Genomic DNA, 19,158 nt, shown 5'->3' with positions numbered 1-19,158 from the left:
ACTCACATGCAGGACAGAGAATCTCAAGAAGGCAAGAAGTTTTATTGACTAACAGATGTGAAGAAAAAATGTACAGAACAGGAAGGAATACAATGAAAGGAATCAGGACAAAACACTAAATCACAGAGACATGAAGACTGAAGGAGAACAGGCAGGAAAGATGAGGAGGAGGCAGTAAATCTACTACTTCTAATAAACATTTTTTTAAAAAGCACAAAGTAATAGAAAGTATTGTAAAAAGAAAAGAACCAGTATCTTAAATTTTTACATAAGAACTGCATTCTAACATATGTAATTGATTTCAAATGACACTGATTAAACGTCTGGCAGTGACAGGAAAAATGAGTCGTACCGCCAGCCGGGCTTTCTTTGGAGTTTTCGCTTATTTTGTGTCCATATTTGTACTTCTGCTGCTTGGATCGAATTCTCTGCATCCTGAGGACGGAAAAAAGAAGAGAAGAAGACGGACTTCGTTTCTGTGATGCTTTATTTCTGAACACTTTCTCATTTTTAAGGTTTCTCAGAATTGCCGATATACTTTTACACTGCTGTGAGCACTTACGATCTCTTGAGTTGCGACAGCGATTTCCTCTCAGCTTGTTGGTGGAACTTGATGTTCTTCACAATGCTGGCTCTAAACAGCTCGAAACCCCTGAGAGGAAGAGGTCAATTAGTGCCATCAGCACGTTAGAGCCAGTAACAAGGTCGTTTAATTTTTATGAACAAAAGTGTGTCTGTGTAAATAAAGGTGTCTGTATAACTGCGATCTCCTGTCCCATCGATTTATGGCCACAGTCTTTTTTCAAAATGTGAAGTATGAAATGTTTTATAGAGTAGCCGACGTGACAGGGTGATTATTTCTAATTTTACCACAGAACATCATACAGTATACTATGGCAGTGAGGTGAACAGGACTGGAAGTGATGACATATGTTTTTGGCAGCTGTGTCACTGATACCTGTGCACTGTCAGGTTTGTGTACATAGCTTCAGGCTATATCACACACATACTTTGTGTGTGTCAAATATTTAGGTCAACATGTGCTCCATTTTATATTTCAAATATCGCCGGTGAATGCACCAAATAAGCACAATGATAATATTAGCAGCACTTCTGTGGACAGAAGTGCGGTGAAATATGGATTTGAGACACTCAGGCTGTCAGTCACACTGTGTTCCATGTTGTCTGGATTTGTTGTGTTTTTGGCATCGTGATAAATATAACTCGTGAGAGCATTTAAAAAAATTATTTTGGGTAAATTAAGGAAAAACATCTCATGCATGTTTACATGATGTAAGTCAGTGATGTCACTGAGTTGTACCTTGAGGCCTGTTTGGCAGAAGCCTGCAGTTCAGTTGTCACATGAAGGAAGTAGAAACTGAGGAAGATCCTTCTCTGCAGCAGCAGGCACAGAAAGCAAATACTGTCCCACATTATCCCAGCTTCTTCTACTGGGAGACTGCACGTCTTGTCACTAACTGCTTGTGCTGTCAAGAAACCCAAAGAAAGTAAACGTGAATTTTGCAGAACACCAATCCTCTATCAGGATTAAAGCTTTTTAAATAGCAAGTATAACCATTCAACTTAAGATTCATTTAATATTGTACCTGTCAAAAAAAACCCATTTACGGCACAACGTTCAGTCTGAGTAGAAAGTATTTTTATCATATTATTATTACAAACTTACGATCATAGTATCCTTTGACTGTGCATACCAAGCTGAAGAGTTGGATAACCCAGCAGAAGCCCTTCTGCATCTCAAACACAAACACGCATGCCAGGATCTGAAACACACACACACACATATGCACAGTCAATATTTCTATATGTGACGTTTTGTATACAGAGATTCCAAAATTGTTCTCTTTCTTTATTTCATGACATGATATCACAAAGTGATGATGCGTCTCTGTAGGACAGAGAACCCTCTGGCTTTTTCATAGGCTTCTATAAAGAAATGACAGCACTGACAATAGACAGCTTCACAGGACTCTCAATGGTAACACCTAACACTTTGTGAGTCCTGCTTTAACAGCCCGTGTTAATCATATCGACCCAGGTACCCACCCCCTGGCAACCTCCGTATTCCTCGACTGGTTGGCGAGTGGTTACTGGAGTACGCTGGCTGAAATCCATCACATAGAGATTGCTTGGTCACAGCAGTTTAATGGACGAAGCTGATTTGTCTGCAAACACTCCCATAATGAGCAAGTGTTTGAACTGGTAAATTGGCTGGTTCTATTCTACCTGAGCACCTGAACTCAGAGTAAAAGCAAACGCGTTTGAAAAGGTGGAACACAACTGCAAGACGGTTTTTAGCGTAGCACTGTAGACCTCTTTGTGACCTATTTTAACCTCAGTCGCTTCAATAACCTCCAGAAACCACTCGCCATCTGGTTGAGGAATACAGATTCTTCCCCAGCAACCAATGTCACTGACCAACATCTGTCCTTGTGTGACTGAGGCTTTAGCAACTGATTTTACAGCAAACCCCTGCCAGTGGTGGGGGAGGAGCCAGGCGGTCTCCGGGCCTTTGTGGCTGGGCTCCAAGCAAACATTACATAGACAGTTTGCTTATTTTTTTTTAATGTTGTTTTTTTGGTAATAGTAAATTATTTTTCAAACAAACATGGTTAAACAAGGTTATTCTGTGATATCATCAACATACATTAAGCAGGACAGCAAATTATTGCTTAGTTGTGCATATAAACTTAAAATATATTTCATCACCAAACTATAGTTTGTTATACTCACAGATAAGAGATTTTTAGATATAATGACTGCCACATTATAGATGATGAGACAGTCCCACAGGTTGAGGCGAGTTCTGGATGTTTTGCCCAATAGCTGCGTTCCAAACAACAGAAAAAAGAAGCAAGCAAGCAGGTAGCCCAGTCCAAACACAGATATCCGAGTCGACCCTGTGATAAAGACCACTGACAACACAAACCAGAAGAAGTGGCGAAATACCAAAACCTTCGCCATGTCCAGGTAACTCCTAGAGGAGAAAAAAGAGAATACAAATTATAAAATACATATTTGAATGACAGAGCTGCTCCTGTACTGAGATGGAGAAGGAGAGCAAGACAAACTATGAATAAAATTCCTTTTTTCTTTAGATTCAGATCGATCGAGAACAGCCGGTCAGACTGCAGTGCACAGTTTTACAACCATGTGCTAGAGAATCACGCTTTTTGAAAACCAGAAGACAGTTTTTCAGTAGAAAAATGATAATGTCTATAGAAAAAAGAGAGCGTGAAGATAATGCGTCAGGCCATCTGTCAGAAAGTTAAAGTAAGGATTAAGTGTCATTTTAGAACATCACATTAAAGCTTTCATCACAAAATGTCAAAAGCAAAGTTATTCATACTGTTACTCACATCATTTTAAAAAGTCCACAATTTCCACTATGGTGTCTCTCACCATATGATAGCTGGGATCGGCTAGCTGTCCCCCCAATACGCAAAAGAGAACGGATGGATGAACGGATAATAATAATAATAATAATAATAATAATAATACAGGAAAACTATCTTATTAGACATTTGAAAAATATGGAAGGGTATAAATACTACCCAACTTTACCTTTTTGTTTCCCAAGTATATTCCAAATGTTTTCTAATTTGCTCCTAACATTTGAAATTGCGGCTGCGCTGTCGCACAGTTTGCTGTGGTGTTGGGTTGACCCTCTACAGGTCACAGTCTCAGGACTCATGAACTGCTTCTCATTTAGTAACTTTCTACTGTACTGGAGAACTTAGAGCGCTTCATACATCATGCCTCATTCACACATTCACACTCTGATGGATGCATCGGAGAGCAGCGTGCGGTTTGTATCTTGCTGAAGGATATTTGGCGTGCAGACAGGTGCAGCCAGGAATGAACCATCAACCTTCCAGTTAGTGACCTGCTCTACCTCCTGAGCCACCCCACAAGGGGGCTCCATTTTCTCCAGTACTATCTCAATATTGATCATTGATCTCATTGGCTTTAAATTCCACAAATAAGTGATTTCTGGATTTCTGTTGTTTCTATACAGTATCTACAATATGAACTCAGGCTCATGTGGTTATTTTCCTTCCCTGAAACAGTGTTTTAATACATGAAGCTTAGCGTTCAATAAGGACGATCTATGGCCTCACATCCGTCCACTGCTCGGTGCTGACAGCTAAATCTAACCTTTATTACTCCCACTTTCCCACGCTGTCAAACTGTTTGTGTCATCACTCCAATCACCCAAAGCAGGTTAAATTTGAAATGACTGAAAATTTTGAGATATAGACTTTATGATATTTACCTGCAATTTATGAAATTAGGCGCAGGGTTAAACAATCGACCTTCCATTGGTTCAGGTTCATCTGTGTTCTCTCCTGCTAGAACCATCCACTCCTCCACGTGCTCACACTCAAACACCTTCCACTGCTGAGATGCACACATCAGCAGCACAAAGTCCGCTGTGGACACACACAACATGACATAATGACTTTCACCTGCAGCACAGAATTATGGGCTCAGTGTCAAAACATCAAACCATGACAGAGGGAGAAGATCTTAGTAACTGAAATACACATAAAACTATACATGACAACATGTTAACTGTGAAATCAAAGTACACATTACAGTCAAATGTACTTGTTCTACTGAGCGCACTGGATTTTATACTATAAAGAGCAGAATTTGTCTACATATATTATTATACTGACACACAATTGTGGAAATAGTGGCATAAACATTTACAATATAAGACGACAAACACCAGCACAGATATGCTTTTAGTGTAATAAAAACTGCTCTTTTAGATCCTTCAGCAGATAATCGTTTAGTTTGTTTTGTGACAAACACTCTGAAGTTCACTCCATTAGAATATGCACACTCCATACTGCGGGAGTGGAAGTGAGACAAAGGTTTGCTTTGTTCACTCATGAAGGAAGTGACCAAGCACACAGACTAACCTATAAGATTTCTGGAGTTTGGAACAGTATAAAAATCAGGCAGATAGATCCATTTAATGAGAGCTGAGTTCATCAACACTGGACTCTTCCATCTCCATGGGTAGTCTACAACAAAAACAGAAAAGCAGAGAAATACAATAATACAGTCACACAAAGTGTTTAAGTACTATTTGTAGAAACGTGTAAACATCCTGTCTGAAAAGTGCCCGACTGACACATAAATGGAGACAGTACGCACCCCCCTGCATTTATCAGACATTCCACACATCTATAAGCTCATTTAGATGAAGGGCAGATCCATCCATCCCCTACTGTTCATCCGGGCTGTACAGCAGAAAAGCCCAGACCGTCCCCTCACCAGCGGGAACACCAATGTGCTCTCAGGTCAGCCAAGTGATATAATCTCTCCAGTGTGTCCTGGGTCATTGGCGGGGGGGGGCTCCTGGTAGGACATTCCTGGAAAACTACATCCAGGAGGCTCCCACAAACCATCCTAATCAGATGAAGGAACCACCACAACTGGAACCTTTCCATGTGGAGGAGTAGTGACTCTACTTTAAGTCCCTCCTGAATGACTGAACTTCCCACCCTACCTCTGAGACTGAGCCCGTCCACGCTTGAGAGAAATCTAATTTCCACAGCTTGTATACACCGTCTCATTCATTTAGTCATTACCCAGAGCTCAAGACCATAGGTGAGCGTAGGGACGCAGAACAACGGGTAAGCCAACAGCTTGGTTTTTATGCTCAGCTCTCTTTGGACTGGATTGGTACAGTGTCTGCATCATGGATGATGCACCTCCCAGTCTGAGGACCATGGCCTCAGACTGGGAGGTGCTAATTCTCCTTCCCACCATGTTAGACTCTGCTGCAAACACTTCCAGTGCAAAGTGGGACCCCCACCTGAGGAAGCTCACAGAACCAGCAATATCTGCAACAAGCAGGGCTGCATCTAAAGGGGGACAAGGGGTGTACGAGACCCCTTTTATTTTAAGGCTTTTGTTATATTATTTTTGAGATTTCAGGTGGAAAAAAAGATTATATTAATAAAACTGAAATATTTCAAAATGTAAGAATAAAAGCTTTTTTGCAGCCTAATAAAACTACATGGGCCAGTAAAACTCTGGCTGTCAGGCTTTTAGGTTTAACATATACAATTCAAATTCTTTTATATAATCAACTTACTTCAAGATGCTTATCATCATGCAGTCTTGTTTTCTTGAACATCACAGTGCTTCCTAAACAATTACCGTTATAAATGTAAAGATATGGCACTGCATCCACTGATATAAACCACTAAGTCGTTATGTAAGGATACGATCTAAAGGGAAGTGTCTAGAGCAGACAGTGCTTGGTTTTGTAGAAGACATGGACGTATTGTTGGATTTATCAGGCTGTGACTTTTAGTGTTCGCTGGGTGAATCTGCAATCTAGAGAGAACGATCAGAGAAGGATTGAGCATCTCCAAAGACATGGTTCTCTATTAAACGCTGCTGGTTCAGGTGGATTGCTTCTCAAAAAAACAGAAAATGCTCATTATTTCTGCAAAAATGTGTTCTTGGCATGGGTGGGCTCTTTTTCAAACATGTGACAAGTCGTCACACATGTGGAGACTGTTAGGTCTACAACTCCTGATTCCATCATCTCAAAATAAGTTGGATGATTTGGTATATTGTATAACTAACATAAGACAGAGTTTATCTAGTGTGGAAATGTGCAAGAATATACTTTATTCATGTATTACATATTTCTGAAGACTTTTCAAACTCACCTATGCAGAGAGCTGGCGGTATGCCCACACAGAGCAGATACTGGTAGATCATGATGATGGACAGGAAGAGACAGTATTTTGGCCAGATCCTTGCAATAGCTGCCCGCCTCCGCCTCACTAAGATTGCTACTAACCAACAGCCATGGATTATCACTAAAAAATTCATCCTCTGTCCAATCACATTCACAGTCATCAGGAAGCAAATCTTTAAAAAAGAGCAGATGTTTAAAGATTAAGACTAAAAAGGACATTTCAACACACTGATGCGCTGGAACGCCTGCTATCTTTAATGCATTATCTTCTTTTGAATAAAATAAAACAAATAATACATTATACAATAGAAAGGATTCCCTGTAAAATGCACTTGTTACAGTTGTTACTGATATACTCTGATCCAAAAACCCAGATTTGTGCAGTAGCAGATTATTTTCTTAACTACCTCTAATCCAAACTTGTAGAAGGTGTAGTTAAGCAGATACTTGAAGCAGGATATGAGGCCCTGGTCTGAAGTGTCTCTTGTGGCGCCAGGAAAGAGCGCTGGGATGACGGGCGGGGAACGCTGGAGTTGTCGGTAATGGTGAGCCTGGTGTCGATACACTGTTGCCTCAAAAACCAACAACATCAGCACGATTAAATGGTTCTGCAAAAAATAATTAGGAAACAACTAGATTAGGCTTTTACCAAAATTACATAACATGCAGTTAGGTAATAACCGTATACACTGTAAAATGTATAAAATATAAGACAGAACATTGTCATCTAACTGCAGTTAACAGTCATGAAGAATTAAATACATCTTTACTGCTTCAATAGGAACTAAGTTACGTAGTAGTCAGACACTGCTAACATGATGAACTTGATTAGGTGATCATCAGAAAGTGTGACAGCTGCACTCGCTGTCCATCTGCTCGTCTTTGTTGGTTGTTGGTTCATAGATGGAGATGGGTACGTGAGTCTGCAATTATTTTTTGATTAAACAGGCTCAACTTGGCACCTGCATGCACTCTGCTTTCATGCATTCATACCATCGTTAACTGTAATAAACCTCAAATCTGATATGTAATGCTTTAAGCTAGGGTGGACTCGCCTGCACACAGAGGTGCAACTCTCTCAGGCACAAACTGGGCCAGGTAAAAACTGAAAACAAGTTATAAAGAGCAGGTAGTTCATTTCAGAATTCTACCAACAGCAGTACAAATGTGTGGCTCAAACATGAGGGCACTAACAAAATCTATTAAAGGGAAAATGCAAATGTTTCCCTCTGAAGAAGCACGGCTATGTTTATAATAATTACAAGGTTGAACTCTTTTATTAGAAATTGCTGGGAACTCTGTGTGGACTTGAGGACTAGGACTTAGGTGCAGTGAAGGATTTATCCACAGAGAAGTGGGTAACTCCTCCTTAAATCCTCCTTAAAAGCCTGAATCTATGAGTAACAGCTGATGTGTACAGTGTGCAGAGAAACACAAAGCATTCCTTATTTTAGATTCTGAGCTATCTGTGTTAATGAAGTAAGTGTGCACATCTAAGGTGTGAAACTGCACAGAAGTTGTGCACCGAGGCTGCTGTCTGACACCCTGCAGTTAGAATGACCGTGGTCCTACTCACTACAGCTGCTGGACGGTACAAGTGTTTAAAAAAGAGAAACAAAGGCCTCGCGCTGAGAATGTTACATGCAGGGTTCATGCTGTGCTGTCAAACACATTACAGAGCCAAGTGGCTTTTACTTAAATGTCATTATTAGTGTTTATACTACATGTTTAATTCATCTGCATCATTTTAATTGAAGTGAAATGAATATACCTTGCTATATCCCAGTGCTGTAGCATCTTTCCTAATGCCAAACCATTTGGCAGGATCCACTGGTTCCTTATACAAAGAAGAGTTTTTCATTTCCTCTGGTAACAGGTTGGTTTCATTTGCAAGAGGCTGTAAAAGAAAAGATGGACAACAAACACTTTCTCACTCCAGTGCTGACAGAGGACATAATGATTATTCTACAAGAGCAGTTAAAGAACAAGAAGTTGCAGCAGTTCTCTAATATTATTAATAATAAAATTATTATTCTGAGGGTTTATTTTGCTTCCAGAGAGCCAGACTTTCTTATCATTTCTTAAAGTGCTCTCGAGCAATAGTTCTCCAGGCTTTTTTTTTCTCTGGACATTTGCTGTTTTTTCACTCATTTTCAGCCCAGCCTGTGACCCTGGCCACTCTCTGAGCAATCTTTTTTGTTTGTTGAACTGACCGCGGTGGCTGTGGCTCAGGTGGTAGAGCAGATCAGCTACTGTTTGGAAGGTTGGTGGTTCGATCCTTGGCTTCCCCAGCCTGCATACCAAATATCCTTGGGCAAGATACTGACCCCAAGTTGCCCCCTGATGTGTTCATCAGAGTGTGAATGTTTATTAGTTTGCGCTTGTATGAGTGGGTGTGATTGGGTGAATGAGGCATGTTGTATAGAGCGCTTTGAGTACTCCGGGAGAGTAGAAAAGCGCTATATAAGAATCAGTCCATTTACCATTTACTGTGCTGCATAAATACAGGCTCAGCAGAAACACATGCTCGTCTCAGGTATTAACCAAACCATGCAGCAGGTTGTCTCAAACTGACTTTGCAGCTACAGGAAACTAAATGATCCAATGTTACATCAGGCCTCCAGTAAAGCAGAGTCTTACCTTGGTACAGTTACGGGAGTAGTCATCAGGGTCAACAACACTGAGCTGGTACAACATCTTGCACACAATGATGACGCACACCCAAACTGTGGACAGGCAGGACGCCATGGATCTGAAACGGTCATAAGGCATCGCCAGAGACCAGAGGACAACCAGGACCAGATTCATCACAGATGGCTACAGACAAACAGAAAGATGTCTCAGGACAGTACTTTAACAGGTATGCTTTCCCCTAATCGTGACAGTTTCTTAACATTTGTTGTTGTCTTTCTTGCCGTCATCATCACCAATGTCATATAATGAGCTAACTTCCCTATGTGTACAAATATCCAGAGGAAAGAGTGTTAAGCATTTAGAAGCACCACAGAAAACTTCAGCTCCTGTTGACACTTTGATCTTTCCTGACAGATAAACTTTATCCGTTACTAAAAATGTGATATTCACCTGCAAATATGCATCCCTAAAGATCAGCCATATTATTATGTGTAGCTGATGTGCTGTGTGTGCATGTGAGGAAGCATTTACAGACAGGTGTAGCAAACATTTTTCGTTTTGGTTACATGAACAACAACAACGTTACATGTGTGTAGCAGCTGGATGTGTGTTTTTGGGAGCTTATGTAAAATTTGGGTTTGTGTTCAGAAGTTTAGCCGAGTCTTAGTTGGCACAGGTGACACGTGTGACATCTCAGTGCAGGTCTGGACTGTGAACTCAAGTATAAGTACAAGTATAAGTAGAAGAACTCAAGTGGAGGATATGGGACGGTGACATCTAATATCTAATTTAGTAAATGACTCTCTGACAGTCAGTGTGGACTCAGATGCAAAACATCAACATCACTGCCGTTAATCGAATCAATCGAGGAGATTATAAATGCTATAGATCAGAAACAGGATGCAGCCGGATTATTCCTCGATCTCTAGAAAGCATTTGATAGAATCAATCATGAGAAGTTAATTAATAAACTGGAACAGTTTGGTAATCAGGAGCTGTACTGCACTGAGTGAAAACTGATTTACATGACAGGAAACAGTTTGTGAAGCTGGGTGAATATTCCTCATCATGCTCGGATAATGCATGTGGGAATTAAATTTAAAACATCCCTGTATCCGTACAACACTACAAGGCGTTTGCATCTCTGTGTGGAGTGCAGACTGAGTGACGAACTGAACCAGCGTCCCAGCGTGAACCAGTTTAAAAAGAGGTTCAAAAATCTGGTTTTTGCAAAGTACAGGGAGGAGGGAGGACTCTGATCGGGTGGATCACCCACTATTTTCACTACAGGGATGTGTGTATAAGTGTGTGTGTGGGTGCACAAGCATGTTTATATAAGTATATATCTCAGTATATTTGTATATCTGTTGACGTGTTACTGGGGTTATAAAAAAATACATGTAACAAATTGTAATGATCGACAGGCCATAAACAGGAAGACGACCTGTAGACTATTAGTTACTCAACAGCAGAAAGGGGGCGGGATTAAATAAGCTCACGCTTCCTCCTACTGCTTTTTAAACTTGTAAACTTATAATTATTACTGTTTTGTTTTCCTCTGTTTGTTTGTCTCTTTTTTCTCTGTTGTTATTATACGATTGTAACATGTTCAAAATAAAGATACAACACAATAACTTAATGTCAGTGCTTCATTCTTTGCCTGTACCTCTTCGAGGGCGACCCATACAGAGAAGAAGGCCACCATCTTGAGGATGTGAAGCTCCAGAAGCCTCCAGAGAAACTCTTGAATTGTGGTGAGAATGTCAGAGAATCTTCTGGAAAGATCCAGTAACCTGTCCATCACCAGACCCCATTTACTTGGCATCAGCTCCACTAATGAAGAAATGAGTGAATGGACAAAAAGAAGATCAGACAAACATCTGAGAGTCTGACTGGGTTTAAAAGGTATATTTTCAGTGCATCCAGTCTGCTTGCTCAGTCCTCTGATTTAATGTGAATGTTTTGGATTTTATTCTCTTGGACAGGCACACAATGTAATTTCAAACTTCAGGACCACAGCGAGTAAGAGAGGAGCTAATGAGAAGAAGCTATGGAACGTGTACACCAGTAAGACATAAATGAATGGGACAGCAACCCATTCAAGGACAAAACTGCAACAGGTTACTTTCATAAACATCACGATCAGATCAATTAGCAGTCGGTTGCTGTCCATAAATCTAGTTAAAATGTAACAATCTCATCGTTATATATGATATTAGAAAGTAACTTTTACATAATTATAGTATACCTGAATGTTTTGTTTTACCTTCATCTTCAGAGTCATCATCAGTGTTTGCAACAAGGTCCTCGTCATTGTTCATTTCCACGTTAGCAGAGCCAGTCTGGTCTGCCCTCTCACTGCTCTTTTTTCTGAAAAGATTAGACCAAAGGAAAAACATCACCTTTCTTTATAACACAACACACGTGATGGTGGTGTCACTCCATATACAAACCAAGCGTAACCAAATACTGAATGAAAACTGAACTCATGTCAAGGACAACAAAGCTGTTTGTGGGTCCTCTGACAATTTCTATATTTTCTAAATATTTAAAAACAGGTTTAAATGTTTAACTGTTACAGCATTAGGAGCTGTTCCTCTAACTGCTTTATTCCTTTTCCATGGAAGGCTCGCTAGCTGTTTAATTAAATCACAGCGCACACAACTGCAGGAATGTCTTAAAGACATAAAGACCTGGATGGCCGCTAACTTTCTGCTTCTTAATTCAGATCAAACTGAGGTTATTGTACTCGGCCCTGAAAATCTTAGAAATATGGTATCTAAGCAGATTCTTACTCTGGATGGCATTACCTTGGCCTCCAGTAATGCTGTGAGGAACCTTGGACTCATTTTTGACCAGGACATGTCCTTCAACGCACATATTAAACAAATATGTAAGACTGCTTTCTTCCATTTGTGCAACATCTCTAAAATTAGAAATATCCTGTCTCAGAGTGATGCTGAAAAACTAGTTCATGCATTTATTACTTCCAGGCTGGACTACTGTAATTCATTATTATCAGGATGTCCTAAAAACTCCCTGAAAAGTCTTCAGCTGATCCAAAATGCTGCAGCAAGAGTCCTGACAGGGACTAGAAAGAGAGAGCAGATTTCTCCTGTTTTGGCTTCCCTTCATTGGCTTCCTGTTAAATCCAGAATTCAAAATCCTGCTCCTCACATACAAGGTCTTAAATAATCAGGCCCCATCTTATCTTAATGACCTTGTAGTACCATATCACCCTATTAGAGCACTTCGCTCTCACACTGCAGGCCTACTTGTTGTTCCTAGAGTATTTAAAAGTAGAATGGGAGGCAGAGCCTTCAGTTTTCAGGCCCCTCTTCTGTGGAACCAGCTTCCAGTTTGGATTCGGGAGACAGACACTATCTCTACTTTCAAGATTAGGCTTCAAACTTTCCTTTTTGCTAAAGCATATAGTTAGGGCTGGACCAGGTGACCCTGAATCCTCCCTTAGTTATGCTGCAATAGACGTAGGCTGCCGGGGATTCCCATGATGCATTGAGTTTTTCCTTTCCAGTCACCTTTCTCACTCACTATGTGTTAACAGACCTCTCTGCATCGAATCATATCTGTTATTAACCTCTGTCTCTCTTCCACAGCATGTCTTTATCCTGTTTTCTTTCTTTCACCCCAACCAATCACAGCAGATGGCCCCGCCCCTCCCTGAGCCTGGTTCTGCCGGAGGTTTCTTCCTGTTAAAAGGGAGTTTTTCCTTCCCACTGTCGCCAAAGTGCTTGCTCATAGGGGGTCATATGATTGTTGGGTTTTTCTCTGTATCTATTATTGTGCGATCTACTGTACAATATAAAGCGCCTTGAGGCGACTTTTGTTGTGATTTGGCGCTATATAAATAAAATTGAATTGAATTGAATTGAATCTGTCCCATGACTTTTTGTATTTTTAAACTCACACACACATGTACAAGTGGACTTTCCCAGTTTTACAAACCAACAGTCTTCTCTGTGATATTGTTGCTGACTCCTCTTGGAATAATGGGCATAAAGACAAAGCTGTCCAGTCCAGCAACTCCACACAGGACGTGAAAACTAACTTGGGGAGCTGCTTAAGAAGTGACAGCATCCAAAAAGAGTATTAACACTGTTGTCTATTATGAAGAAAACCAAAGACATGTTGCTGTTACATGTCATGAGGAGCAGCAGCAGGATGTGTTACCTGTGTATGGGTGTAATCTGCTCCAGGTCAGTGATTCTCATGAACGGCTTGTGAAAGTAGTGCAGCTGTAGGATACAGGCCAGCAGGAAGAAGCCGGGGATCAGAATACTAGTGAAGAGTTCAGACAGAGCAAAGGTCTCCAGGCCGATTGCTGCCAGCCTGAGGATGACAGAACACATTTTGAATCAACACCATGGGCATTTTCAGATTTCATGAATGAAGGTGCGTGTTAGAGGGGTTTTTGAATACCACCGTCACGTTTCATGCGGAAAGAAACAGGAAAAAAGATTTTCTAAGTACAGTGCAAAAAAAAGAAAAAAAGAAATGCCAGCCCTTTCCTATTGGTGGAAAAATGTAGCATGTCGACCAATAAAAAATCGTGAGATTTGGTTGTTTAGGAAGAGGGTAAAGTTTCGGGAGTGACAGAGAGCAATATGGACAGAGTTTTGTTTCTGTTGTTTTGTGTCAAAAATGGCCCATCATACCCTGGACCCCAGATTAACCCCAGAAATCCTGAAAAATTTACATTTTTGGTAAAATGAGAGTGCAGATTTCTGACGTTTTGTGTAAATTTGTGTAAACTTTGACTTCGATTGTGTTTGTAAACGGACCACCCCATGTTGTTTAGCTTTCTGGATTTCATACTTACTGGGCTACATGCTTATTTATTATACAGGCTATACGGTACATAACATCAAAATTCACACGTTTTATTTAACTGGAAGGTTCAATTATCTCGGCTAAAGAAAATAAAAAAAGTTATGTTTCATATAAATATATTTGATATGTATGCATAATGTTTTATATACTATAAGCACCTAAAGGTGACTGTTGTTGTGATTTGGCGCTGTATAAATAAAACTGAATTACACTGAACAAAAATATAAACACAACACTTTTATTTTTGATCTCATTTTTCATGAGCTGAACTCAAAGATCTGAAACATTTTCTACAAACACAAAACACCCATCACTTTCAAATATTGTCCTCAAATCTGTCAAATCTGTGTCAGTGAGCACTCCTCCTTTGCGAGATAATCCATCCCACCTCACAGGTGTGGCATATCGAGGTGCTGATTAGACAACATGAATATTGTACAGGTGTGCCTTAGACTGCCCACAATAAAAGGCCACTCTCAAATGTGCAGTTTGATCACACAGCACAATGCCACAGATGAAGCAATTTGTGAGGCAGCGTGTAATTGGATGCTGACTGCAGGAATGTCTACTAGAGCTGTTGCCCGTGAAATGAATGTTCATTTCTCTGCCATAAGCCATCTTCAAAGGCGTTTCAGAGACTTTGGCAGTACATCCAACCGGCCTCACAATCGCAGACCACGTGTAAGCACACCAGCCCAGTACCTCCACATCCAGCATGTTCATCTCCAGGATCGTCTGAGACCAGCCACCCGGACAGCTGCAGCAAAAGTCGGTTTGCATAACCAAAGAATTTTGGCACAAACTGTCAGAAACCGTCTCAGGGAAGCTCATCTGCATGCTCGTCATCCTCATCGGGGTCTGGACCTGACTGCAGTTCATCATCGTAACCGACTTGATTGGGTAAATCCTCACATTCGATGGCGCCTGGCACGTTTGAGAGGCGTTCTGCTCATAGATGAGTCCCGGTTTTCACTGTTCAGGGCAGATGGCAGACAGCGTGTGTGGCGTCGTGTGGGTGAGCGGTTTACTGATGACAACATTGTGGATCGAGTGTCCCATGGTGGCGATGGGGCTCTGGTATGGGCAGGCGTATGTTATGGACAACGAACACAGGTGCATTTTATTGCTGGCATTTTGAATGTACAGAGATACCATGACAAGATCCTGAGGCCCATTGTTGTGCCATTCATCCACGACCATTACCTCATGTTGCAACATGATAATGCACGGCCCCATATGGTTCTGTACACAATTCCTGGAAGCTGAAAACATCCCAGTTCTGCATGGCCAGGAGACTCACCAGACACGTCAACAATTGAGCATGTTTGGGACGCTCTGGAACAGCATATACAACAGCATGTTCCAGCCCCCCCCATCAGGCAAAACTGTGGCCTTTTATTGTGGGCAGTCTAAGGCACACCTGTGCAATATTCATGCTGTCTAATCAGCACCTCGGTATGCCACACCTGTGAGGTGGGATGGATTATCTCGCCAAAGGACTGCTCACCAACACAGATTTAGACAGATTTATGATCAATATTTGAAAGCGACGGGTCTTTCGTGTTTGTAGAAAATGTTTCAGATCTTTGAGTTCAGCTCATGAAAAATGAGAGCAAAAACAAAAGTGTTGCATTTATATTTTTGTTCAGTGTAAATAACATATATAATACATATTACAGAATGTTTTATTGCATACTGTAAATCTGTACCCAGGCAGGTAAACTGTGCAGACAGAGTGGAAAGGACAGTGTTAAGAAACCAGCACTGTATTTGGCCCTGAAGTAAATATCAGCAAGGTGACAGCAGCAAACCTTACAGATCCTCAAGCTGCCTAATAGTGTAAGTGAAGTAGGAGGAGGAGCTTTTCTGTGATCTTTCTATGTAAGAATCAGCCAAGGTAAGCTTCCCACCCTCATCAAGTACAGCTGCGACACAGACACATGTTCACACTCGCACTACAAGAAGATTTATCTGTGTATTCTCATTTTTGTGTTGTATGTTTGTTTTTTCTTACAGGTGCAGCAGTGGGCGATACATTTACTCTATCCTTTTATTATTACCCCCCCTTTTTTTTCCCCTGTCTGTCCTTCCTTAGACATTGTGTTATTATAGTTTCATGTAGTATAATATGACTAATAGAAATGAATAAATAAACAGATTAAAGATTCATATCAAAAACAATACAAGATGTTTGGCACCACGGTGCATTCATATCACAATTCTGATTGCAAAAGCTGCCAGACAGGATAGGATTAAAAAAGCTTTTGTTAAAGCACGTACTGTACTTCTGTGAAACCAGTCAAGTTCCTCCAGTATTCAGGGAAGTCTTCAAATTGGTAAGTGTAGATGGAAATCAGCACAAGCATGGTGTAGGCCACAACAAGCCACCAGAAGAGCTTTAGCAGGCGCCTCCACAGAGAATAGTACACCTGGAAAAATAGGAACAAGTTCGAGTCAAAAGAGATTTTTTAAATTATTTATTTTGAAATATAAAACATTCGAGGAGGCGGCTGAGAGTTAAGTTCAACACAAAAGTGCCAGAATCCATTTATTTGGTATCATTTTAAAATGATGTCTACAAGATGTCTGCATACCTGATTAAGGCACATGCAGAGCAGGAACAGCAGCATGTAGATGATCTTGTATGCAACAAGTTTTCCAGCAAAGGACACCATGATGAACATCCCTCCACAGACATAGATCCAGTATTTGGCATAGCAGCTCATCACCATGCCTCCCAGAACCTTCAGCACAGAGTCATTACCAGCCTCCTCGTCTGATAAGGACGAGACGTCAGGAAGAAACCACGGTTAGGTGTTCACAGTCATATAAACTCATCATTTATCGCACATCACTAGTGTAGAAAACAGTCAGCTGAAGCCAAGAACACAACTAGAACTGAATGTGGAGGTTTTAGACTACGTGTCAGGACACTTTTGATCCAGTTTGGGCCTGAACCTTTAGTTTGGATCATAAAAACTAAAGAGTATCAGTAACATGTTGTTACTCATTAATGCAAACGATCTGCATCACAGCAGCTATGACACATTTTTCATGATTTGTTGGTTGGTCTTGTGTGGACACAGTTCAGTTACCTCTCCAACACAGAGGGTGTGACTGCAGCTGAGCTCAACATGTCTGTGATTCATAACCAGTCCCACTCTAAATGCAGCTGTTCGGCATTTGTGACACATTCACATATTGCCATAGCTAGAAAACAAAAAGTAAATAGAAAGCTATGATGAGCTGTTCTGGTCTGCTGACCACAGCACAGTAACAATCCCACACAGGCTGGACGGGACCTGTTGTGTCAGAGGAGACGGCTGCAGAGCTGCAGCTAAATGAAAAGGTAAGAGAGACATCTGTGGTATCGTAGTAGACTGTAGTATTCTGCTTGATGGAAATGCGTAACTTCCCAGACCACAGTGCTGGAATATAAACATTTTTGGAATGATCGAGACCTCACTCAGACTGGCAGAGGAAAGGTGGAGGAACTGGAATGTTTGTGAGGTTGGGATGTGTCCATTATGTTTGGTGGTAATCCATCGTTGACTATCAGGATCCAGTTTGAATTGATGTTTTGGTTTTTTTGTTACTTTTTTATGATATTTATTCTGTCATATTGTACGATTCTACTTATTTAAGCTACTTGTTGCATCGTTGATGGGTTTAACTTAATAATTAAGGATGGCAATAAAGGAATTTTCCAACTCTGGGATAAATACAGCATATCTTATTTTACCTGAATTTTTATCTTGTAAACATCTAATCACTGATATGAAAAAAATCTAAATTACTTCCTTATGTTTTGAGTTGGTGGTATTCAGCAGGTCTGTGTGAAGTTGTGTGTGTGTGATTCTGACCTCCTGTAGTGACTTCCTGTAGTGGTGTGGCTACTTTCCTTTTCCTGCTGAAGTTTTCCTTCACTGACTGACGTACTAACAGCCAAAAGGTTAAGGTAAATAAAAGCTGGAGAGACAGAGGGGAAAAAGAAGGATTGAAAACAGGCAGACGAACATGAAGACCACAAATTCAGTTTTAAGACACGCAGAATACACAAAAAAATACAAACGCAGCCAGCAGCGTGATTTTACTTTGCAAATTCATGCAAACATCAGAATTGGTAAGCATCCAGCAAATCAACAATAAAACCAAATACAACACAAAACAGTGAAAGAGAACAATGGTCTGTACAGTAATTACACACAACGTAACCAAATGGACAAAAATGAGCCAAGCTGCACAAAAACAACGGGATAATCAAGGATCCGTGTTAGCTCGCCCAATGCAGGGCACTGAAAGGAAAGGAAAATAATGTTGACACTCCAAAGTGCCATTTACTACCAGCCTCACTCATGCACGGACACACACATTCATACATCACTTTATTCTATACCTTATTTTCTATCACACTCACACTCTGATGAATGAATGGATTCAGTATTTTGCCCAAGGAGGGGCTGAATGTGCTCAGCACAATGTCCAGTCTGATCTCCAGTCACCAAGCCAGATTAGTCCAGCATGAAACGTGAGCTCTGTGGTGAGAAAGCAGCCAAAGCTACTGGCTGACACGTCTCCGGACTCTGGACGCTCTTCTTTGGTGATTCCCTCGAGCTCCTTCAGATTTGATGGTCTTCTGGCATAGACCCTGGTCTTCAGTTTACCCCACAGTCAGGCCTTTGTGCAGGCCAGTCAGTGACGCTGATCTGGTCTCGTCGAGATCGATCTTCACCAGGAGCACCGTGGGTTTGGGTCACTGCCGTGTTGGCCCAGACACAGTTTTGCTGCTAACAGCCTATCCTCCTTTCTTCATGATTCCTTCCACCTTGATGAGATTCCTCAAACACACTTAAGCATCCCTTGCTCTGTTATAAAAGCACTAAGAGTTTGGTAACAGATATAGTATTTTATTAGAATTT

The 19,158-nt window shown here is 40.9% G+C and overlaps 1 protein-coding gene across 1 annotated transcript in view; it reads right to left on the bottom strand.

The window, feature by feature from the left end:
* Window positions 1-19,158, bottom strand: part of piezo1 (piezo type mechanosensitive ion channel component 1 (Er blood group)) — an 89,917-nt gene that overhangs the window by 31,499 nt on the left and 39,260 nt on the right. The window contains exons 13-29 of the mRNA XM_005461429.4: window positions 18,103-18,208; window positions 16,834-17,015; window positions 16,520-16,668; window positions 13,580-13,738; window positions 11,655-11,758; window positions 11,055-11,221; window positions 9,395-9,571; window positions 8,526-8,651; window positions 7,162-7,362; window positions 6,723-6,927; window positions 4,953-5,057; window positions 4,298-4,454; window positions 2,755-2,998; window positions 1,688-1,784; window positions 1,322-1,487; window positions 563-652; window positions 353-435 (exon numbers count right to left, since the gene is read on the bottom strand). Of these exons, the coding sequence (XP_005461486.1) occupies window positions 353-435; window positions 563-652; window positions 1,322-1,487; window positions 1,688-1,784; window positions 2,755-2,998; window positions 4,298-4,454; window positions 4,953-5,057; window positions 6,723-6,927; window positions 7,162-7,362; window positions 8,526-8,651; window positions 9,395-9,571; window positions 11,055-11,221; window positions 11,655-11,758; window positions 13,580-13,738; window positions 16,520-16,668; window positions 16,834-17,015; window positions 18,103-18,208 (2,518 nt within the window). The remainder of the gene's footprint in view (window positions 1-352; window positions 436-562; window positions 653-1,321; window positions 1,488-1,687; window positions 1,785-2,754; window positions 2,999-4,297; window positions 4,455-4,952; window positions 5,058-6,722; window positions 6,928-7,161; window positions 7,363-8,525; window positions 8,652-9,394; window positions 9,572-11,054; window positions 11,222-11,654; window positions 11,759-13,579; window positions 13,739-16,519; window positions 16,669-16,833; window positions 17,016-18,102; window positions 18,209-19,158) is intronic.

The sequence above is a fragment of the Oreochromis niloticus genome, linkage group LG13 (genome assembly GCF_001858045.2).
Source record: "Oreochromis niloticus isolate F11D_XX linkage group LG13, O_niloticus_UMD_NMBU, whole genome shotgun sequence".
NCBI lineage: Eukaryota > Metazoa > Chordata > Actinopteri > Cichliformes > Cichlidae > Oreochromis > Oreochromis niloticus.
This window is presented reverse-complemented; position numbering and strand designations above follow the sequence as displayed.